A 24,598-nucleotide genomic window follows, 5' to 3' on the forward strand; every position below is an offset into this window, starting at 1 on the left:
ACGTAGATCATTCAAGTGCAAGAGGTTGAAAAGGGTGGGGGACGGAGCTGAAAGTTTCTCGCAGATTTAACGTTTATAGCGCGTTCGAACGTCTGATGAAAGAAGGTGGCGGTGGCGTGATTCTTCCAGCCTGTCAAGCGCGCAACGAGAGTGCGCCTTGATTTCTGTCTGCAATCGTCTGCAGGTTCTGTTGATTTGTGGACTCGCTTTGGCAAGGCTTTAAGTGCTTGGCTCTCTGCTTTTTTTCCCCTAGTTTGCAAATTCTGTCCAACGGCACAGGGTCACTGGTAAGTGTAGCTGGCCGGACGATAAACTTTCGCGTTTCAGTCTCAACCGAGTGGTCAGTCCGAGATTTAGCAAGTCATGATTAATTAAGTAGCGGCTGGAGTGCGCATACGGATCACGGGGTGGTTTGGTTGGTTGGTCCACCGGATGCAATGGTTACTACGACAGAGAGATTATCGCGCTCGCAGCCTCGCCTCTCAGCAAATGCGGGTTGGTTGAGCGAAAGTGAAATGTATTAAAAAGTTGCTGACAGACGGGTCAGCGTGTAAGCTTCCGATAAAAGCCCAACGCCTATGCTAATGAAGTTCATGAAAATAGAATCTGTGATTACAGCGGGATGCAGCTGCACGAATGGAAAGCTGATCTAACAAACTTCGCGTACCATGCTGGTCGTTCATTACAGGTCTCATCACGTAAAAGTTTTTCGTTTGATTTTTTTTCCGGGAAAGCTTATGCTTTGGCTGAGTTTGGCAAAAAATGCTAAATTTAACCTATGCATTTGCTCTGTTCGATGGATACTCTCTTGGCACGGAACTTCAAATGCTTAAATACACCCTTTCGGATTGTCGCAGGTCTGTAGTGGATTGAAGGATAGAATTAGAAAATACTTACACCCATTAAAGTAATGCTGTCTCCTTTTTCACCTTTCTGTCCTGGATTTCCTTTCGGTCCTTCCCGTCCCTAGCAAGAAAATTGACAAAAGAAAATGACAATGACAGCATGATTTGGAAACCATTTCATAAACTAATGCATCTTGCAGGATGACGCAGATTGACTTGTCACTTCATGCAATAATCATCTATCACGCCAACGGTAAAAATGCTGCCACTAATGTGGTGGCTACCGATGCTTCTTACCGGCCATGAATCACTCATGGTGCCAGGTTTTCCCGGCGGCCCAATAGGTCCTGGTGAGCCCGTCCTTCCCTTCCGTCCACGCTGTCCTTTGTCGCCCTTTTCTCCTTTATTGGCCTGGGGGCGAGAGAAATGGAGACGATTAATTGGCAAAGCTTGTATTTGCAACACGCATTAGCATTCGCAATCAAAGCGTCGCGCTCATTTATACTGCATTTGAATAATAATCACATAACGAATCGATTGCCAGTGTTTGCATTCGAGGAATATGTTTAGCGTCAATTTTTATAAATCTGTCTAATGGTTGTGATCGCTCCATAGAGAAGTAATCTGTACCAGAGTAATAAAACATTGTGCAGTACACAATTCGCTAGCTTCAATCAATAATGACTTATTTGTAGTTCACATTGACCATTACGATACTATTCGCTTATTGTACGCTGCTTTTCTATTGGAATTATTGATGAATCTATAATGCTAACAGCTGACTTAGCACGCAAAAGAGAGAAAAAAAACGGATAGTAAAGCGCGATGAAAAACCACTACGATCAAGCGAATATCTGTTGCATAAATTATTGTCTGCTCTCTATGTTCGTCGGCTCAATACAGATGTAGAGAACTGTACAACTATTACAGCTTCTGGTGTTGCTGCACCCATTTTAAACTACCACCTGCACCGTGTAATCTCAGACAAAAAAAAAGTTACTTCGCTACGCTCCCACTGGCCGGCGGATTATTCGCGCAGCGCTACGTTCGAATTCAATGAAAGCGATCCTTCCGTTGCCAGTGCACCGGTAGTGCACTAGCCACCGCACCGCACTATCGGTGACCGGCACATGGTGATGCAATTGTTTTAATGAAAAAATAGCTAGCTGGAAGGTTCCTATTTCATGCAGCGTTCCGAAAAAAAAGGAAACCCGTGCTAGGAGCACACTGTGCACGGATACATACAGAGCAGTGGGACATTGTTCCCTAGCAAATACTGCTGCAGAGCGAAAGGGCCCGACAGACAGACAGACAACGCCGCTTCGGAGGAAGGAGGTAACTCGGAACGTCAACGAATTCTGTGAAAGGCTGCCACTCTGGCCTCGGGCTAGAAGGCTACAATGTTAGGAAGCTAATAAACTACAAACTGCTGGCAGACTGTTTTCAGTGAGCGAACGAGTGAGCGAGCGGCAAATGCTTCGCTTGCGCTGCACAACCGAGCAGGATCATTGCAGCATCATTCAGTTTGGTGCCGGTCAGGCGTGGAATCTTCCTGCATGCTGATGATGGCCGTGGTGGCCGCCTGTTGTCTCTGCACTAGCTGCACACACACACATACATGGGCGACGTTTCCGGTGTGCTGCGATGTGATTTTTCGTTTTGTGCAATGTTTCCGTTGTGCATCCGTTTTGTGCACCGACGAGAAACACACAGATAGAGACAGAGGAGCGAGAGCGCGGGAATCGTGAATGATGCTACTATAAATTGTCCAATAAAATGGCACCCTTGGCATGTTTTTTTTGTCCTGATGCTGGTTTTTTTTTTGTCGCAAACTCTCCAGGCGTTTGTTCCGCGCGTAACACTAATGTCGTTTCGTTGTAATGAGCGCGGCGACACTTACCCGCGAGGAGTTGAATGCCGCGTTTTCGTTGATGATGAATTCTGGTCCCTTTTCGCCCCGGTCGCCCTTGTCCCCCGGTAGTCCCGGATGTCCCGGAAGTCCCGTTTCTCCGGGTAATCCCGGTGCGCCATCGATACCTGTTTTGGGAGGGGGGCTTATTAGTATTAATGATGGCGGTGATGGAAGTCTGACGGTCATGAAGCAAGTGATAATAAAAGGGAAATGAAGTTAGTGTACCAGTGCAAGCAAGGGCACCGCACGCGTTTTCAGTTAATTCATTTAGTCTTTCGGGTTATGGAAAACATTTGTTTGGGTTTTTTTATTGCTCTTGCTTGCATCGGATAATGTTGGGAGTTCGCATTAATGATAGCGGCCAAGAAGCAACGAGTTATCGGATACAATACCGGCCGGACCACGAGGCCCCGGTGGTCCAGGTTGACATTCGCAGCTTCCATTTCTGTCGTGTGCCATAGTGACGGGCCCAGGTGGGCCAGCGGGACCAATCTCTCCCTTCGCTCCCCTATCGCCTTTCGGTCCGGTCGCTCCCGTTTGGCCGGGTAATCCTGGTATACCTAAATGACAAAAAAAAAAAAAGACAATAAAGTAACAGCGATGCTTCGGCGCAACATCTTTACATACCAGGAGTTCCGGACGGTCCTTTAGGGCCAGGTTGACCATGCGATCCTTGGTGACCCTGGATAGGTTAGGAAGAGCGATTGAGTGATAAAATGTAAATTGATTTACAGATGAGTTTGAATCATTTTATGTTAGCAAAGTGAAACATAATTAGAACTACTTAACACATAAAATAATAAGAAAGCAGCATGATAAAACTAGATGGCTTCTCAACCAACGAAAGAAGGTATTGAAATGTTCGAAACACTGTCACAGCTAATGACACCGTACAGATACTCTCGAAGGAATGGCAGCTGCCGGGAAGTTTGGAAGAAAACTATGTCCAAAGGATGCTGGCAGGGAAGTTGGCGCTACTGGAACAATGTTTGCAAACAAAACTTTCCCATAAAGTTCGCCGCGCTGGAAAAGTGGAATGTTTGGCATTTGTTCCTGCTTCTTCGTTCTGACCGCTTCGTTAAGACTTGCGGTATGGTTGGCATGACATAAATGCTATGGTTTCGGAGAAGATTAGGCCGGGGTTCATTTTCTTGTTCAAAACTATCGGTAAGAAGCATTTCGGTACCGTGTAGTTGAGGAAACTTTTGAAAGCAAAGGAAGGAATTATCTAAACTTCGTGTAGCGCGTGGTGCGTGAAGTCAATCAGTTACATCATAATCAAAACGGTCCATTAATCCTCATTACAGTGATTGCAATCTACGACTAGCTGCGTGTCAATGTGCTACGAAGACAAATTAAGGGCAAAAACTCTCTAGAGACACTCCGCCAGAGCTGTATCCATACCCTTTCGCCTTTGGCACCTGCCAGACCCGGATCACCACGTGTTCCTTTGGTGCCCGGTTCGCCTTTGAGTCCGGGATCGCCTTTCAGACCTCTATCACCCGGTTCACCCTTCAGCCCAGAACGCATTCCTTGGATCGGGGAACCGAGCATCGATTCCTGTATCATTTCGTTGATTGAGATGTGGGCCATCATGCGGTGTTAGTTGATTATTGGTTGGTTTGTTATTGGAAAATGAAAGAGAGGAGAGAAAGAGAGAGAGAATGGTCGAATGCACCCGGTTAGAGATGGAAGCAGTTGGATCGATTGAAACATTCAAATGAACGAAACAATTGAAGAGGTTCGATTAAGCGCAGAGTATGAATGATCTCGAGAGGGTAACAAGATCCCTCGGGGGTGGTCCATTCCGGCATTCCTTTGTAACGAAGCGACGAAGCGAATTGCACGTCGACAAGACGTAGACGGGATCTACCGTTCTCTTCTTCTTTTTTTTTGCAGAAGCAGACAAGATAACGAGGACGTGATGCGCCTTTTGATGGTGTTTGAGGAGTTTCAATACTCAAATATCTTCTGCTTCTGTCAAACCTTTCTCGTTGGGTTTGCTCGTTTTCTGAAAGACTGTTGGATCAATCTCTGCATTTGCTTAGCGCATTGGTTGCTCTCTGTGGTCGTTGCCTACTGAGGAATGTTCCCCTTCGTGACGATAAACGAACGTCAGACCGATAAATCCTGATTTTTTTCCAGGATGTTTCCTCATTGCTATTGGCATTTTTATGTTTGATTTTGCTGATTTTTCATTTGAAGGTTCCATTGAATCGTTTGCCGATTTATTTCGTGTTGTGATGTTGAACTTCATTTCCAAGAAATCGATGCCGATTGAGTGTTTACCGGCAACCTGTTGGAATCAGTATGCGGTCCAATACCAGGAACCGTCCTACCGATTGTGGTTAGATGTTGTTCAATGCCCTTCTGAAAACCTCACAGACATGCAAATGGAATCCCACGAAACCGCAAACTCCCAAGCACGAATTACATTCCCCAACCCCCACATAGTTGTACCTTGAACATCCGCGATGGATTCCAATTAGTCTAGAAAGAAAGTCAAGGCGATTATGGGTTATGGTTTCAAGTGGATGAAGACCCAGAAAGAAAAACCAGAGAGAGAGTGAGAGTGAGAGAGAGAAAGAACGGAAATAGGAAAGAGAGATAAAGAGACAACTGAAACGTTAGTTTGTTTCGTTAGAGGAAAGCGTTTCGAAAAGCGTCGCATTTGGTCGCTGAAAGGTGGTTAGTAAGGCGATCATCGGTGTTAGTGAGATCGAAGCAAACGTGGCTTCGATCGGCCGATCAGTACTTACATCGTAATTTTCCGCCGGAAGCCCTGGTGGTCCGGCCGGTCCCGGAAGACCGTCCAACCCGGGCTCCCCCTTTTCTCCTTGAATACCCTCTCCCCCGGTAGCACCCTGTTCGCCTCTTTCACCCCTATCTCCCTTATCCCCACGCTCTCCGCGTTCGCCTTGGGGACCAGAGACGCCCTAGAAAGGGTAAGAAAAACAAAAAAGGGAAAATCGAAATAGCTAATTATTATACGGGACATTATACGGAGCGTGTCGTCGACTTACAGTGAGACCGGGGGAGCCAGTCTTTCCCTCCTTTCCAGGCATACCCTGAGGCCCACGAAGGTATTCTCGCAGTTTGCTATCCATCTTCAGCTCCTCGATGATGAGCGTCGCGTTGCACGAACACTGACCGGCGTGTTTCCGGTTCGGAAGTGCATCGTAAAGCTGAAAAGAAAGCGCAGGGAGGGAGAGAGAGAATATTGTAGAATGCTCCGTTGCATGGCATGTGGTCTCTTGAGGCGCTAGCAGATCGCAAATATCGCCATCGAGCTTACCTGGGACAAACGTTTCTGTGTTCGTATGACAATTCCAGAGTGTGTGTGTGGAAAGCGTGTGTAGAAAGCATTAGAATGTGTTAGTATTGCAAGCCACCACCATTAGTACCATTATTAGCTGCTAATCACGCGTTCACTTACCAGCTCATCACCGGATCCTTCTCCTTCGAAGGCGGCACGTCCAGCTGGCCCTGCTGGACCAGGTGGACCTTGTGGGCCGGGTGGTCCTGGTGGACCGGGTGGTCCACGAATATTGTCCCCTTTCACACCTTTTTCCCCTTTATCTCCTTTCAGTCCATATCCATTGTACGGTGGAGGAGGTGGTGTCATTGGCGGTTGGGAATAATCAGGATCTTCGGCACTGGACTGGAAGGAAGAAATGTGAAAAAAGAGAGATACTATTAGATAAAATGGCACCCGAATCGAAGCAAAGGCTGTAGATGAGTTTTAATTGTTTGATTGCTTCCGAATGGAAGAATTCCGAGGGGCAGATTGCAATTAGAATAATTGGATCGAACGATGGAGAATATCGATGATGATGATGCGGATGAAATTATGAAGCGATGGTGAGTAGGTGAGGGGGAGTTCAATAATTGCTTTTATAGTAACTCAATGTCGAGCGAGTAATAAATTGAAACCGGTGTTTGATAGGTAATCGAAGATGGGTAGCAATTATTCGGAAGGGGTATACCCCCGTGGTTGCCGTTACGCTTAATTTATGTCGATTAGGATCCCTTCTCCCTGGGTTCTTCCCTGGGTGGGTTTTGGGATCTCTCCTTGATCTGGATCGGAGAAACAACATTTTCCACTTGAGTAAAAGTTTGCCTTCCTCGAAGTTTCGATTTCAGTTTCGGATTTGGGTTGCAGTAAAAAAAAAAGGTAATCTCCACAGACTGGCTGAGGAAGCAAAAACGCAAAGGAAGAGAAGCATAACCTCGCTCGCTGTCTCAATTGATGATCGAAAAGTTATTTGATTAGCATACATAATCGATGGAAGCGCTCCCAATGCTCGATGTTCCCTCTCCCCCAGTCCCAGAACGCTGAAGAAGTTAGATACAAAGTAAGATTGAAAATTCCGCATCGTGGAATGGCCCGAAACCCGAAAGGAATCGCGAAATTTGCTGAACATTCCACCGCGCAAAAATGCCAAATTCTCTACTCCTTTCCTCGCTGCCTCCAGAACGGATTGTCCGTGAGCAGGAAGTGGAACAGGGGCGATGAAATTCCTTTGCCGGCAATCCCTATCTACCAGTTTGCTGCATGGCCACGGAAATATCCTTCCGCGAAGCGAACGTTTTCCAGTGCTAATCGGCATCGGCGCTTTGGAATGGTTTTCGTGTGAACGGCAATGGCGGTGACAAACGGATAAACGAAAGGAAAAAGGAAATATTTCCAACATCGAACAGCATAGTGCGCTCCGGTGTCCGGTTTGACCGGGGGTATAGCTAACCAGTTATTTCCCGTTTTTTTTCGCCAGAAAAAAAAAACAATCCCAATTCGCATTAATGACAATGGACACGGAAGTAGCGAGAGAAATAAGAGGAAACTGGCTAGAATTTTTGAACGGGAAAACGGGGTAGGCTTGGACCAGAATGTTCTGAGAATGCCACTGTAAACGGTATTGCAGCACGCAATCCGAAAATAGTGAAACATTAATGCTTCAATAAAATTAAATGGTTTCGGGAAATGCTTTTGCCTTTGGAAAATACCAATGATTTCCTTCGGCCTGTCCGGTGTTCTTCTGTCCATTTCAAAACTGGATTATTCATTTGGGAGTATTGCGCTACAGTCACGGTCGCGTTCGAGTAGCAACCCAATAAGCAGAATACATCCCAGTAAGCTGAAGCGCTGATCGGAACACGATTCTGCTGACTGGGTGAGAATTCTTCTCACTGTTTACCGGGATTGAATGCACAACGATAATCGTCAAAATATGACGAGAATTGACCGGAACTCTGCGGCAATTTAGTAGATGCCTTACCAAGAAACATCAAACGATTTTCGCTCTGGATTCGTTTCAACGAGAATGGGGAGCTCGCTGCGGTTGCCTATTGGACTTTTGTTAGCTGGGAACTTTATGAACTGATTGCTGAAAGCTGCTGTGCTAAGCGGAAAGGTACGAAACCTACGCAAAAGCATCCGACTTCGGAATCCATATCGCCAATCCGTGGAATCGACGACAGCGGTAGCGAGAAGAGTTATGATTTCAAACCCTGCGCAGTCGTTGGCTGAAGATGAAACCAGAACTCATCGTTCATTCCATTGTTGCCGCGGAGCCCGTCCATTGTGGCATTGTTCAAATATTTGCCCGAAGAATAATTAAAACTTTGCTCAAATTGACAACGGAACAGGGTTGGCCAGCGGTTGGCCACGAATGCTCGAAGCGGTTAAATCGTTCTCGGTGGACCCATTCCTTACTTTGGCTGCTGCTGCTGCTGCGTTGCGCAATCCATATAATGGCGAAAGCGAGGCAAGGTAAGGCTTGATGAGTTTCTGTTTGACCTCTTTCCACGGGGTGTGTCCCCTTTAGTGGACCTGAAGGAAAGGTTGGTTGGATAACTATGGTTCTGGAGCATGCTGTGGTGGCAATCCAGTGACGATGGCCGCCGTCCCATTCATTGAGGTCATTTTTGGGACAACTTTCGCTGTCGTAACCGGCTATCGTTCGCTGAGCGTAGCTCTTGAATCCCTTGAGCCGGAGATGTAGAAGCTTCCGGCGGTAGCACAGCTGCCTCCAGGCGCTTGTTGTCAACACTTACGCTCTCCGACGCCGAGGCGAATGCGAATGCAGTGCCATCGAGTGCGTTGAAGTAACTTAATTAAAGCATCTCAACACTGTCACCTGGGATTATGGACTTATTAATTTAATTTTATCCCTGCTTTTGTACGACTTTTCGTCAGTGCGATGTTGCCCGGTGCACAAGTCCGGTACAAATGCCATTCGTTTTTTTTTTGCCCTTCCTTCTGGCAAAATAGAGTAATATAAGGAAAAAAATGCGAACACATAGCGGTATGCGAAAGGAGTAAAAAAAGGAGTGATGATGTTGAGAATTCACAGCAGAGCACCGGATTTTTAGAACAAGTTCAGCTGTTGGTGGTTTTGTGGTTGTTGCGCGTTTTTATCCTTCTTTTACATTCACTTTGTACACCTCTTCATTTTACTTTTTATAAAAATGTGCTATTTAGATATGATTTATATTCGTACTTATAACACTTTTTTATTTGTAAATTTTGTTCTTGCCGAGGATATATTTTTTTTTTCAAAAATCCAAGCAACTCTTTCAATCAGAAGATTGTACGTTTCCCAAATTTCAATCAATCAGCAAAATTCTCTTCATAACCTTTCCAGGAAAAAGCAAAGACCAACCGGAAGGCAACCGAAGCGGCATAAGAAGTGATCGACAAGATGGTTGTCACCGACACGACATTTCCAGAATCACAGCTTTGCGTCACACACGTCACCAACGCGTTGGTGTGGGCCAAAAGCGGTCAACCTTCATCGGAGACTATCTTCCTAGACGCCATCAAGAGTCAAGATATGAACAAGGACACATTGGTTGTATGGTGTAGAGATTTGATCCTTCTTCACCATCTAAAAGGTGGTACAGGTACAGCAGATGTCTGCCGGCTACCACTTAGCCCGGCACACTACGATCCATTGCGACCGGATGCCAGACCTCTATCGAAGCAACCAATGAAATGATTTTCCAGAACTGGTTCGAGAAGAAATTTAATTCCCGAGCATAGTTTCAGGTTTTGCGCTTCGTTTTCAGGTTTTGCGCCTGGAATTTTCGTTGACGCAAATTGATCGACAAACAAAAGGGCATCCGCACACACACACACACACACACACACACACACACACACACGCACCAAAATGACTTGTGGTACTCACGCATGGTATGGCACGTGTAGGGTGTCTATTCTTCGCCGGTTTGGCATTCGTTTTTGGATATCATTACTCCCGTAATCGGTCGGAGTGGAATTGGTGGCGGCAAAGGTGAAGCCATAACACCTGTCTACGCAGTGAAATAACCGACGCAATCGTACGTCGAGAATCGTGAACTTTTGACATCTGCTGACATCGTTGTACGCAAACACCGTTCCCCGTATTGTGCTACATATTGAAGTACTTGAAGATGGATCTGAACGAATCCCTACGAGTCCTGCACGGTAGGCGGATATGGGAAACATTTTATTGCTCAGCTCATAAATCCGGGCATTGCGTGTGCTCGGTTCGTTTAGCCCGGGGTAAGGAAGGTTTACTCTTCTCTCTCTCTCCTATGGTTTACTCTTACCCGATCCACCTTGACACAGATGTTGTGCGAATGATGGCAATTGTTGAATTTTACCAGCAGCAAACCGCGACGCATTTGGACACTTTAAATCTGTGACCTGCTTGTGGCCTGACGTCACGTCCTGATGTCTTGCGATGGTTAAAGGGATCATGGCGAGTAATCTGTGCATTCGTAACATTCTCAAGCAACTCGTGACACACGCAGACACACACAAACGGTGGAACCCATGCCGCAATGTCGGTGGACGAATATTTTTGGAAAATTCCAAACATTCCCTCTCTTCAGCACCAGTGCGGCTACCGTGTAAGCGATGGCGCAGTGCTACATACGAAATTTTACCTTTCACCGAAGGTTTGACAACGGGAAGGTCTGGATTATGCAAGGTATGCCTTTTCCGGGGGGTTACATTATGTGCTCCTTGATTGTGCTTCCGTCGATGAAATCACACCAGGTCTCGGGGATTAATGATACAGCTGGTACGACAACATTTTACGAGTGCTTTCGAGCGTATGTTTCGGGACACTTCTGTGGCCTCCGGTGGCTCCAGTGGTTCGAGCGCCGAGCGCCAGCAGCACAATAACTTTGTTACATCGGGTACCCGGGAACGGGACCGCTTGAAGTGGTGGTGAATGAAATGACCATCGTTAACGAAACCGGCAAAGGGAAGGGATTCCGGAATATTTTTCGGGTATAAGGGTGCGCCCAAATGCTCCGGTTGGGCATCCAGCACTCCGGTTTAACTTGAAAACTGTCGAAACGGAATGATCTGCAATGTGAATGGAGCGGATGCCATGGTTACCGCTATGGTAACTGAACCGACAATCACTTGACCACAAGCCCGAAACCCGACTGGAGAGACTGGTCGATGGTTTTAATTGGAAAAGATTCGGTACATTGCGTCTCCAGTTCTCCCGATATTCTGTTCCTGTTGCTTGATGCTTCACCGTTGGCATCATCATTTCGATGAGTACCGTTTGAAATTGAAAGAGCACCAACGGCCTATGAGGTAATGGTGTCCGTGATTCAACCTCACGTGCTGTGGAATATTACTAGTTATCGTCCACAAGCCGCTGTTTTCAGGAGTTTTTGGAGACTGTGGTGGTAATTTTAAGTCCAGGTAGGGTAGATTGTTGCCTATTTGTTAATTCCGAAAAGAACATTTTGAGATTACAGCTAGATTGAATGGAAGAAATTGCAAAGACAAAATAATTTGTGATTGTACTGTTCAAAGGTCCTCACGAGACTTCCTAGATACAAAGAAGTCACACTGCGCCTCCTAAAGGAATTCCGGCTTCATTTTTATCAAAGTCGATCACCGTACAAATCAACGTTTCCTTGCGAGTCACACCCCTTCCTCAGTCCACTGACCCTTCCCCTATGCATTCAAATCATCGAAACGGCTCCGGGTGTGCTTTCCAGCTTGAGCCAATGATGCTGGAGCTCGTCCCGTGCTTTGGCAGCTGCGCCAAAGCGTGACGCCAGCTGGTGCAAATCGTTGCGTCGCATCATAACTCCCGATGGCGGCCCTGAAATTGAATTCCGTCCCATTCGGTGTCTCCCATCTCCCCATCACACTAAAAGCGTGAAAACGATTCCATGCGTAAACAGGTGCTTATGCCATTCCCAGGCCAGGGGTTCCGTTCCGATGAGCCTTTGTTCGACCGGCCCACCCAGCCCAGGGCTCACAGCTTGGGTTGGTTGGTCCATTTCCCCGGAGTGACCGTTGGCCGCCCCGGGAGACACCAAGGACACTGCTTTTGTTTCCGGTGTCCCTGTTGAGGTTCAGCGAAGAAGGAAGGGGCCAAACTAATGTGCCAGATAGTTAGTGTTGCCATGGAAGGGTCCTTTGTCGAACGTGGCGAATTCTTATTAATTTTTTGTCCTTTATTTACGTTCCAATGCGGATGCTAGACAGATGGTTACGCTTTGGTCTTTTCCCTTTTTTTTTTGTTTTCTGTTGCAGGAACCAACCGCTACGAGCGAACGACAGCGAATGAGGCATGGAGATGCTAAGGGTTTTGCTGGGCTACTCATAAACTACCCAACACTCAGCGGACACGCAAACCGGATCGGTGGTTTGAGCTGGACCAGGCTGTGCTGGACCGAGGAGGTTCCCATTTCTCTGAGCAGCCTTTCGGGGTAGCTCCGTCGTCCTAAACAAATTTAATTAACTACACTCATCGACGGGCCGCTGGGCTGGAATCGTAGCCGATGACCATTCGTTGGACGCCTAGGGCACCTTCGCCCGGGGTCACGGGATTTATGCGAAAAGCGGTTCCGGTAAGCATCGTCCAGCGTTGCTGCAGGGTGTATTGCTGCGGTTGGCTCTACCCTCTGACCGCGTTTGGGGGAGGGGGCACGAGGAAGCAAACCGTTGGTGGCCCAAAATAAACCAAACTCGGCAAATGGTGGATGGGTCCGGGAGCATAATAAAGCAGCAAAGAGCAACGGACGGACTGAACGATGGACGGACAAAGTAACATTGCTCTAGGGCCGATGCGGGCCATGAATGGTGCGTAGTTAAAAGTTAGCATGTCTTGGTTCTGTTGACAAGCGGTTCTTTTACTCGCGCAAACGGAAGAACGGAACGAAGAAAGTGGCCTAAAGTTTTACAAATTAAAAACCATGCTGGTCAGTTTGCATTAGAAATGTTCCGTTGGTTGTACTGTTTGCAGAAGGATAGTGGTTGTGTTGTATACGTTTTGAGACGATGAGAAAGTTGAAATGTGTAAAGTACAACAATTTAAACTACACAACTTGTGCCCACGTAGAGTATGATCAGACACATTAATGTTACCGCTCAACAAAGACCACAAAACGATGCTCAAGCTGCCGGAAGCGGGGTTTAAACACTCATAATTGCAATGGCAGTTCGATGGGAAAAACGAAATCCAAGTAGCCAGTGCGGCCAATTCTAGCAAATTGAGTATGAGTCAATATTTGCGCCCTGTTGAACGATCGAGTTGCATTAGCGTGCATTTGGTAGCACTTGTTTGAACTCAATTAACGCAATGAATTTATTAGCAGCGAAACGTTTGCGTACCAATTTCAATTGCACACGATTGTTGACTAATACGATATGCGAGTTTTTGCATAAAGCCAATTGATTGGTTGAATAAATATGCGAAGCGAATGAAACTGCGAAGCGTTATCACTCTCGACTGAGTGAATGCAAATTGTGTGTGCTAAAGCATAGCAGAAGGGATATGCGATATTTAAAACGCAATGGAATGTAATTGTAGCTTTCGAAAGCGTTGTAAATCATGGATCTTTTACGAGCTATTGATGAAGAAGTCATTCTGGTGCGCGGTACTTACTATACCGAAACTATCATCACCGGATCCGGACGAACTAGCGAGCACAGCATCCAGCTCATCATCGTTAGAGGATGAACCCTCAATTACCTATATACAACAAGTAGTGAAGTATGGAAAAAAATAAAAATGGAATCGGAAGTAAAAATGAAAAAGCGGCTATAAAGCATACAGCGAAACATGGTATTTGATTTAGCAGAATTGTCCTCAATCTTTATAGCATAATCATAAACCGAAAAGCGCGTTCGGACCTCCCAAAATACGCAGCCAATAATACCTATGCACGGTACTTACATCGTCCCAGGTTGTACTGTCGGTTGAATTCTCTACAAAGTCTATAAACTCGTCACCTTGATCGTTTAACCATATATCTTCACTTTGCTGTGTAAAATTAACAACCAAAGAAGGGTTTTTTTTGAGAGAGAAAACAGAGCACAAAAATTAAGATAAAAAACGCAATTGGCTATTGGTTAACACAAAATGTTGGCACACTTAAGGGTTATCTACGGTATATACTGATAATGTAATTTGATCCTCCTTCTCCTTCCTGAATATTAGCCAACAGTTTATGAACAGAAAAGTACCGAAAATTCACAAAAATGTTGATAGTTATTTCCGACACCATGGGACAAAATTTAGTCATTGAAGAAATGATGGTATAAACAGCCACAACCCTGAAAGTTATCAGTGTTCGTACTGCCTGTACTGATTTGTACTGTCTATCACCGCTCATTACTTTATGAAGTTCATGCTAAAATATGGTCAATGGTTTCGAACGAAAGTTATATCGTGAGCTACTAATTGACCTGGGAACAGACGTTGTTTTTATATGGAGATATTACTAACATGATAACTAAAGCCATTTTAACAGCAAATTTGGCAAAACCAAGAAAGTACAATGTGATGAACTTTCGCTAACGAACCAATTTCTACATAAGCGAAAATACAATGCGTATTGAATTGAGTGAATCTTTTCGGGAAAAAATCGTGGAAGTGGAAGTGTTAAAGTGATAAATATACCACAACACGCATGCACCGTACTTACATTGATCTCAGAAGCATTAGAAATATCCTCAATAGATGGTTCCTCCTCAGTAGGCCCTGGGTTTATTCTCTACACGAAATGAGCCATTGTAAAATTTTGAAGGAATAAATAAAAACAGAAGAAAAAAAACATAAAAACAACATAAGAAAGCGTAAAACTAGAGAAAACCTACGAAAGGATATAGTTTTTTTAAAGCTACGATACACAAACAAAGCACCCCAAGTACATATAAACATCAATGACGATGAAAAGCATGAGATAGTGCTCATGAAAAGGTAAGGTTAATATTCATATGTAAAACAAAACACATCGATGCGAGTGAGAAAAAAATTAATGTACCGTATAGAATGTTTGTGTTTTAAAAAAGTAATATAAGTTAAACCAACTAATTTCGTGATGGTGATTAAGAGATGAATTAACGAACACTCCTTCACAGTGTTCGTCAGAGAGTGTTTCAACTCGAAGTAAAACACCTGGTACGGGGAAGTTTTGGAGTATAAAGACCCAGAGCGTTGATCCATCAAGTGACGGGCATGTTGGTGTCGATTTTCAATTCCGCGGTTTTCTGTTGAACAATATTTCCCAAAAAGGAAAACGCTGGATAGAAGCCGGAATCGAAAAAGTTTACTCTCATACGAGCACAGTTGGAAGACTTCTTGTCCCAAGCAGAGTTCGAGTGTGACGGCTGCAAAGTACCTGGTGCTCAATAAATACACTCATTCGCTTCAAGGAATGCCTGAGTCTGCGAAGTTGAGCAAGAACAAACTTAAAACCCGAAAAATGGCTTTTTGGCACTGGAACATTTTTGCCTTCGACGAATCTGGCACAGGTAGAACGTTCACACGCCGGAAGTTGGTCTGCGCTGACGTGCTACAACCTTAGCTAGAAAACCACGACGCATGAAATCGACGTACGTGCCATTGGTCAAAATTAAAGTAGAACCACCGCGTTTGTGACCTACACAACTCGATGGAGTACCGACGGGTTGGCCGATACGGAATCGGTTCAACGATCGTTTTAGGAACATTCCCTCCATTTTACAAACCAATTTCTTCTCAACACTCCATTGCGAATCGATGGAATTCGGCCAGCAGGCAAGAAGATTTGTTACTGACACCCTAGTTGCTGGCAAGTCTGATTCGTACTGCTTCATCCGTGGTGACCTTTAGAGTACCCCGGAAACGGATGATGATGAATCGAGCAAATACTTTTCCTTTCCGGCGTTCTCCGTTTGTCTGCTTCCGACACGCCGGTTTTTGGCCATGAAAGAGGTTCCATTCCGGCCTCGACGGTTGAGCAGAAATGAACGAATGTGAAAAATGGAGACATTTTTCATGACTCAGAGCACTGAACGGAGATTTCTTGCCGTTCGCTTCTGCTCCTGTCGATCGCTAGTTCCGTGTGTACTACGAATGTTTGGCTATAAATTTCAATTTTTACTGTTACTCTCTCTCTCTTACGTAGGATGAGACGTGGGGCGAGGGTCGGAAGCATCCGGATTCCGAGGGTTGAAAGCGTTTCATCATAAGTGTAAGACATCCCTATTCGTTGCTTCAGCTCTGGTTTTTGATGAGTTTCCATCCTCACCGGATGGTTCTCTCGATGTAGTCTGGCGAAACGATACGATCCCCGGTTGCGGAATTTGTTCTTGCTGTTATCATTAATTTGATGACGCTCGGATTTCATGTCTGGACGAGAATAAGGGATCATCTGACGTCCCGCCTCTGGTGGTGCTGTAGATGAAGACGGAACGGTTAGCGGCGGCTCTTCACCATCCACCGGAAGGAGGATCGCTTTAGATTGTGAAGTGGAGCTCACTGCTCCGTACCTATCGGTCGGCTTCTGGGGTTCGATCATGCTTTTGCGCTCAACACTCTGATGGGTTTTTGGCGCCATTTCTTCCCTTATCCGGATCCGGAGCACTTTGTTATCGCACTCTCGGTCGGTCTGCGCGAAGTGGGCAATTTTTCTCCATTGTGGCGTAGTAGCTTTGCGCCGGAGGTACAAGGAGGGACGCATTTGCCAAAGCCGAGCAGACGTGCCGAGTTCCGGGCGACTAAGACGGACAAGGTACAGGAAAATCCACTTGGAGTACCGCTGAATGGTCGGATGCCTTTCCACTCACGTGCGCGGCGCACCGGGCGGGACGTTTTCTGGGAAACGCAAGAACTGTTTCGCGTCATCGCATCACAAGGCCTTTCCGCTTGCGCCACGACTGCGTATCCAGTAGTCCCAACCAGACCTCTAGGTCTTTGCAGCACACCAGGTTCACCAAGGACCGGTTGTACTCGTGGCTTGAGTTCGTTTCATTGCTGTTCAAGTCGGAAGAACGTAATTGAATTTCATTCCGTATGCACATCAAGACGCTGGCAGGAAGAAATTAAATAATATGCGACGTATTCCCGGGCGCAGCGGTATTCGTGTTTCTTTCAAATACAGTCAGCAGTTGATGGAGCAGATGAATGTGATCCACATCACGAGCACGAGACGGCTAGCGAGCTTTTCCATGTTCGCTAGATTTGTTTGGGAATTCCGTGAAATTGATTGAAATGCTTTACCGTTGCGCTGGTGTTAACTTTGCTGAGTAAACGCGCTACACCGTTGAAGCCCTTTACAATCCGGTAGCTCTTAGGATCGAGTTCGATGCTGTGTTGGGAATTCTTCTTTAAATGTTCTTTTCTCGATCTTGTTTTTGTTGTTTCAAAACGCACCGCTGAATGCGTAGGAAGCTGTTCATTTTCATTACTTTTCCGGGACAAATTTGCCGTTTGGGCGTTTGTCCGGGGAAAAGCTTTTACGAAAGAACGGTCATGGCATTCGCTTCGCTCCGTATCGGTTTCAATGTGCTGACGCAGTACCAACTCAATGGAACCATTCATCTTCCGGCTTCGCAGTGCGATGAAGGAAGAAAAATGGGAAAACGTATGTGAACCGAGATATAGAAAGGTAGCGATGGAAGGAGTCGCCTTCAAGAACGGTTGAAGTGGAATCGCTTGGATAAATAGTAAAACTGCTACTGAATGTTATTGCGGCCGTGAACATTCTAAACGAGATATATAGAAATATCTCAGCCGAGATGGTCAAGGGCCTCTTACCGAAATAAATGGCATACATTTTACAGTTTATGGGGATTTGTAATGGATTAGAAATGTGTTTTCGAGTAGTTTCCCATGTTCGCGTGATTGGATGCCGATTTAGATTTATAAGAAATAATCCTATGCTGGGACATATCAATTGTTCCAAAGCTTCAAAAGGCGTTGATGATGTTTTCATTTTTCTATAGCGTTTCATTGAACATACAAACGATTTTAAGGCAGCAAACAGAATTTCTAATGGACGAATGCTTGAATAAGCCATAGCAAATTCCATTTAAACGTCAAATTAAGCCATATTGCATTCCATTCAACGCAGTCATGAGTGTGGAATGCCATTTAACTGCGGTGCGGTTGTGATAACTCGCACGAAAGGCTTTTGCTCGGCTAGTCCTATTAAGTTTTTTTTAGAAATTTCAAATTCTTTTTTCCCAACATCACCCAACTAATCCAGTTCGCTTTGTTGTGGCCAACGGAGAGCAGGATAACGATGGAATGTTGTATGATGTTGCCGTATAATGCATCCCCTCTCACCTACATAGCTAATTTTCCGCTAAAAGTATGTTCGCTGCAGGAGCATAAGGTTGCAACGTGGGAGGATGTTCAATAAACTGACCAACCGGTTCAGCAGCAGTCCATCCAGTGAGGATGCAGAACATGATGTTTAACAGCGATGGGTACTGCATGTTCGCTTGTGTTTCGAGAAGAACATCTCGCAGCCCGCAAAAATAGAATGCACTATGTTCAGTTTCAAGAGCATAATGAGTCTTGTTTTAGTTCTTCGTTTTATGTTGTACCGCGAACAGCAGCATCCGCTCATTCGATTCTATGTCGAAAAATGGAACAAACTAGACGTTCTCCCTCTGCAGTTGTAACGCAGAGTTTTCAGCTACTTCAATCGTTTGCCAAAGACCACTGGAGCACTTGAAGGTACCGCTCAACGCTCAATTGCGAGCTGCGTGGCAAAAAACATCTGCTCCCGATGGTGTTTATATCCGTCCGCAGTAGAACAACGAGCGAAAAAGCAATTCGCATAAAATGACTGGTACAGTGGAAATAGGAAAAATCGGCCAACGATGCTTGAATAGCTGCCCGGAGAATTGACACAAGTTGAGCATCACCAGCTGTTTCTTCGTTTCTCGGTGATGCTATTTCTTGGCTACTCGGCAGACTATTGAGTGGAGAAGAAAACGACAATTTTCAATCAGGAACTAACCGTCGTCGTGAGACAACTGCTGGAAATTCGAGCGAGCGACCCGAAAGCAAACTTTGGTAAGATGCTCTTAAAGTAAATAATTTGGAATCTCATCACAATGGAAATGTTGCTGCGATTGTGTATTGCTATAAAGTAAATGTTTGTTTTCCATGTTGATTAATAATAATATCCAAAGTCATTCTTAGTCAATAACCATTGTCATATGAATTATTCCATCACATTGCACTCTTGCGTTCATTCATTCCGCTTTATAGTTTTTACTTACTGGTGTCTTGCTACACTCCACGTTCACGACTTCCGGATTACCGAAGATCTTCAGGAACATGAATTGTCCCTGGATGATAAGGATAATGTACATTAGATGCGACATTTAGAGTAGGGTGCAGCAGAGGTTTTGTTGCGATTCGTTGCTGCTCCGGTGCTCAAACATCTATTCCGGCATTCCACGCTCTGCAGCTTGACACGATTTGCTCTGAACGACCGTTATTGTAGATAGTATTATTATGCTTAGTTTGTAAAGACTGCCGTTCACTTTGAGGTTCCTTTTTTCATAAAGACAAAACTTCTTGACTGGTTTCTGTCGTTTGAAAATCAATTTCATTAGAATATTGCTCCAAATACATCCTTCATGTATCCATCAACATTTGGTCGCCACTTATCTTCCAGAACGCATAACGGTTCACTCTTGACACTCCTTGAACCGCCGTGGAAATGATTTTACGTTTCCTTGCACATCGCACGCGCTTCAAGTGCTGCTTTTTTTCGGTAACCATTTGCACCGGAATTTGAAACCATTTGTCACATTTCGCAACCACAGCTGACAGATTGGTATTAACATCCCGAGCCCCCGAGTTCACTGATTTGGAAACTCCAAATAACTGTTCGAGCCTTCCGCACACGCTCGGCACTCGGTCATTCGAAGGCTCCCTCCCGATGCGCACATGGAAACATACGCATAATCCACACAATCCGGTACGGTCCAGTTGACGGTACCACACTAATTGAAACGAATGTCCCCGTTTGGCAACGGATGCTCTGGTTTCGATTATGGTCTGCAACTTGCACGTGCACACAATATCACCGGAACAATGTCCAACCAACTTCCGTTTCCGGGGTGGATGGTGAGCGGCAAAATGTCACTCTACGTCAACCGCCACCACGCAAGGCACGCAACATCGAACCACATCTTCGGGTAACGGATGAAACCGATGTTCATCGAGTGGCCTCAAAAAAAAAACGTTTGCTTAATCTGGCGATGAGTAAATCACTCCGCGGCGCAAGTTGACGGTCGGTGAAAATGAGGAAAATTAATTCCCAATGCTACCGGTCGCGGTGCGGTTTGTGTTGACGTATACGGGACCCCGCAGAAGGTTTGAACCTATAGTAGGCTGCCACCGTTGGCAACGTCTATACGGAATGGTTTACCGCGATCGACTACTTGGACCATCGCAACCGCGACCGCCGGAAGCGCAACTGTGATGATGGCAGATCTCAGTGCAATGTGCTGTGCCGACGTCATCGCGTCTCTGTGCTGTAACGGTCTGTGGCCCGTTTGGCATGCCAGTATACCACTACCAGCTCTACTCAGCCAACCACCCGTAAAGTGGTCCGTTTGGGGGCGCACTTCAAACTCTCAAAACAATTAAGAAATCGCGTCCGGCAGATAGAAAACGAATGCGATTGCGTGACACTCGCCCGTCTTGGCGTCTAATTGAGATGGCACCGAGGCTGTTCGCGGCCATCGCGTCACTGATGGTACGCCAGAGATATGTTTATGCTTTGATTAGTGTGATGCTGTTGCTACTGCTGCTGCTGTTGCAGCTGCATGTTGTAGTATGAACGAACGGAGACGTAGGTAAACAAGGGAGCGGCCAAGGGCCTACAGCACACACACACACACACACGAGCGCGCCAAGCGAAGATCGAGACGAACGCACGGTCGGTGTCTCTGGATGCAAACAAACTTCATTTGGATAATCAATTCGAGATGCTGCTGACCGCTCCGCTCCGGTCAGACGCGGTTCACTTCCAGTGCAGCCAAGTGTGTGATTGGATGGTGGTTAGGCCAAGCGTAAGGTTATTGGGGTTATTGGTGGGCCGCCCTTTCCGAAGAAATATTGCTCACGAGACGCGAGCGTACATTTCGCTTCCGTATTACGGATTGGTCCGTTCCCTTACTCGCTTGCGTGCACGGTGGGGGGTCAGTCACATTCCTCACACAATGTTGCCCTCACATCGTTTAGGTTTCTCATTCACGACCACCGCCGCGATGAAAGTGCGGTTACCATATTTGATTGAAATGGCAAACATTGTATATTAAATATATGTGGAGAAAAATACTTGACGCAGATGATGCAAAGCCAATAACGGTATGGTAGATCATGATGCAGCATGGAAATTCATTCGTTCGATAGCGCCATATAATCGCTGCGGACGTGTTATTGCGATAACTCCTTGAAACCTATCATATTAAAACGAGTGTACGATGTAGAACAGTCGAACTGTATAACTGTCACGTATGGTAGCTACAAAGCCAGTGCAGTACACGCAGTGCATCAATCATTCGTCTTTTGGAAGACCCTACGGCTGGCAGTCTGGATTATGGTTTCTGTCAAACCGGAGCCAATCGTCCCGCTCCGTCATAGTCATATTCATAATTCCAGCGACCGATTTCCAAGAACCGACTCCGCCATTCGCCGGCCGGTTCAGCTCCAGGTTCATACATCTATCAACGGAGCAATCGCTCATACTCCCGGGACTGCAGTGAAAGTAAATACAATTTCATGACGAAGACAAATGGCCACCGGCGGTACTGGCAGACTGGCAGACTAGTGGTGGCGGTGGTAGTGTTCTGTGCAATATGCATCGCACCATCACTGCACTCGTTAGAATTCATTTAACATCCTACCATGCAAGCTCGTGCATTATGGTACGGGATTGCTCGCTTCTGGAAGTCGAATCGGTGCCACTGTACCACTCGTAGCATCGCGGAAAACGAAGCACGTGCAATGACAATATGGCTGCATGGCACGCAGCAGACTGCGTTGTTGAAATGAAATCAGTTTTGTGTGTGTGAGGTTGGTGTCTCGCTCAGAAGCCTGTGAAGCCCAGCCAAGTGGCTGCATTCTCTCTCCCCCCCCCCCCCCTGGCAGGAATTCACTTGTGCTGCAATGGTTGCTGGGATCTCTGGCAATCTGTGAAGCAACGTTCTAACACCACCTAACCCACGTCGACGGAGGCTAGTGTCGGGCTTGTTTGTACATTTCAATTTAGCAAATCATATTATGCAAGGCTGCTGCTCACCTCTCCCTCTCTCTGTCTCCCTCTCTCACCGAAACATTAGCCATTCATCGCGTTCACAGCGGAGCTAATGGGCTGGGCCTGGCTTAGTTCATCATGGTTTCTAATAGACGTTCACCACGACATTATGGTCAGAAATTGATTTATTCCGCTTCGTTGGTGCCGTGCTATCGTGCACGAGCCGTTGATAAATCAGAAGGCTTCGCTGAGCGATTGTTATCAATTCTCACGGTATCTCAAGAAGGTTTTGTTCCACATATGATAAATCGGATAATTTGTCTAGCGATATAATATTAGATGTATTGCTGGCCACTTCAAGGTCACATTGTTTAAAATATGATACTTTATGGAGGAAGAAAATTTTTCCATTTTACATCATATTGTCACAACTCTTGTTGCGAAACAATTCTGTAGCAGGCGTTGACAGTTGACAGAAGAAGCGCACAGAGAATGAAGGTTGATAGTGAAACCATAATAAACTGACACAGTCACTCTGGTTCTCTGGTAGCATATCCTTCGGCAACAGAGAGTGACAACGTATAACACGCTTCAGGATGTTACGAGTGTGAGATGATACTCCAAAATTCCCCGAATAAGGCAAGGCACGGCAAAGGGGCTCCATTATAACCCTTCGCATTCCAACACCACCGACACTTTCTCTCTCTCTCTTTCTTATGTGACACGGAGAAAACTATGGCCGCAGTTCCATTAGGATAAATTTCCCGTTGATTTCATGTTTTATGAAAACCATCGTCTGGCCGTGGCACGAGAGAAAGGTCAGAGCCCCAAAAAGTGTCGCATGCGACGACGACGACGACGAACTAAAGTGTCGAATTTCAAAATGCTGCCCACAAAGCACCACATTACCGAGGACACGCTAACGAGATCGATGCTCGAGCGAACCATATGCCCGCCGGAGCTCTGGCATGTGACCTGAAAAATGAGACAACTTCTTCTTTTCGTGTGTGTGTGTGTGTGGGGCGGCCTACCTCAGACTACCTGCCATGTCATGCCATGGGAGGCGGGCCTGGAGCGAAAAGTTAAAAAAGTTTTGCACCAGCCAAAGCTGGTGGATCTGGGAGGAGGAACAGGATCGAAAGTAAGTCAGAATTCCCTGCGCCAACTAACGCGGCCAACACGGTCGCGGTGCTCCTTCGGTGTTTCTCCAATCCAATCGGCAATCGATGATGCTGATGGTGACATGAATTTTCATTTTCGGAACCGGCGGGCCTCCCGGAGGGGTTGGCTAGCGTTGGCATGCCAGCAGCATTATTATGGTGGACTGCGCCCCGGGCAAATTGGATGAACCTTCATTATTATGCAAAACGATGTTTTATGTGCTCGAATGGGAATTATAGCGAGGTTTCCCCGAAGCAAAGGACGTATTTGAGGATTGTGTTTTTTGGGACAAACTAAGCGTATCTATTCGCTACATAGCTGAGCACCAAGACATGTATTTGAGAAAGAAAAAAAGCGGAGAGTAAACATACTTCAAAGCTTTAAAACTGTTATCGAAATCAAATACGAATATCAGAATGCGCTGTGCAGAGAAACAAATATTAAGAAATGAATTACATTTGCTTCCGATTGGGAATATTTGCTCCTCAACCAAATCAGCGAAACTTGTTGATTAAATTGACCCCGGTAATGAGGCTCACAAATTAGAGAACGAGAACATTGAAAATCAATAGAGCGCCCTTTGCACACACACACACACCCTTACCTACGAAGGGCAGCACTGCCCACTGGTCTAGTGGCCCAATCAGTGCGGTGCAAATAGAAAGTTGGTTTCGGATTCCGGGGCCCCAATTGGCGGCTGGTCTTCGTTTCGACAAACGACACGTGGCCCCATTCCCGCTTCCGCCTTGGTTCGATGAATAATAATGAGTAATCAAAGCTCTGCTGCCGGTTCCTCCGCCCCAACCGCCCACAAGTTATCTGACTATTGTTCTTGTGGCACGAAAAACAATCAGCCCAGTCTACACCTAAAAGGGCCACCGGAAATAGGATTACAGGTTGGGTTAATTTCTCTGGCTCTAAGGCTATCTAGGGAAAGCCAAGTATATGGGAGCTTGGCTGTGCTGAGCCGGAAAGGACACGGCCATGTGAGAGACTCCCGGTGCTTGGTCGTGCATGTTGGCGTTCATTATCTGGCTGGACGGTCGGTGGTCGAACAGCAGCAGCAGCAGCAGCAACAACTAGCTAGCGAGCGAGCACACAGCAGCTAACAGAGGTCGTGCGTTGTTACTGGAAGATTGCTGAGAGAGCCTTTTCGCTAGCT

At 46.0% G+C, this 24,598-nt stretch overlaps 1 protein-coding gene across 11 annotated transcripts in view; it reads right to left on the reverse strand.

The window, feature by feature from the left end:
* Positions 1-24,598, reverse strand: part of LOC125954413 (collagen alpha-1(XVIII) chain) — a 113,561-nt gene that overhangs the window by 21,005 nt on the left and 67,958 nt on the right. For 5 of the 11 annotated variants that reach the window (XM_049684719.1, XM_049684714.1, XM_049684717.1 and 2 more), the window contains exons 5-19: positions 19,283-19,351; positions 14,710-14,778; positions 13,959-14,045; positions 13,668-13,754; positions 6,194-6,418; positions 6,053-6,067; positions 5,781-5,942; positions 5,517-5,693; positions 5,218-5,247; positions 4,162-4,317; positions 3,385-3,439; positions 3,150-3,317; positions 2,746-2,882; positions 1,143-1,256; positions 898-966 (exon numbers count right to left, since the gene is read on the reverse strand). In XM_049684719.1, coding sequence (XP_049540676.1) covers positions 898-966; positions 1,143-1,256; positions 2,746-2,882; positions 3,150-3,317; positions 3,385-3,439; positions 4,162-4,317; positions 5,218-5,247; positions 5,517-5,693; positions 5,781-5,942; positions 6,053-6,067; positions 6,194-6,418; positions 13,668-13,754; positions 13,959-14,045; positions 14,710-14,778; positions 19,283-19,351 — 1,620 coding nt within the window. The remainder of the gene's footprint in view (positions 1-897; positions 967-1,142; positions 1,257-2,745; positions 2,883-3,149; positions 3,318-3,384; positions 3,440-4,161; positions 4,318-5,217; positions 5,248-5,516; positions 5,694-5,780; positions 5,943-6,052; positions 6,068-6,193; positions 6,419-13,667; positions 13,755-13,958; positions 14,046-14,709; positions 14,779-19,282; positions 19,352-24,598) is intronic. The other 6 variants (XM_049684720.1, XM_049684715.1, XM_049684718.1 and 3 more) reach the window with 6 other exon arrangements.

The sequence above is a fragment of the Anopheles darlingi genome, chromosome 3 (genome assembly GCF_943734745.1).
Source record: "Anopheles darlingi chromosome 3, idAnoDarlMG_H_01, whole genome shotgun sequence".
Taxonomy (NCBI): Eukaryota; Metazoa; Arthropoda; class Insecta; order Diptera; family Culicidae; genus Anopheles; species Anopheles darlingi.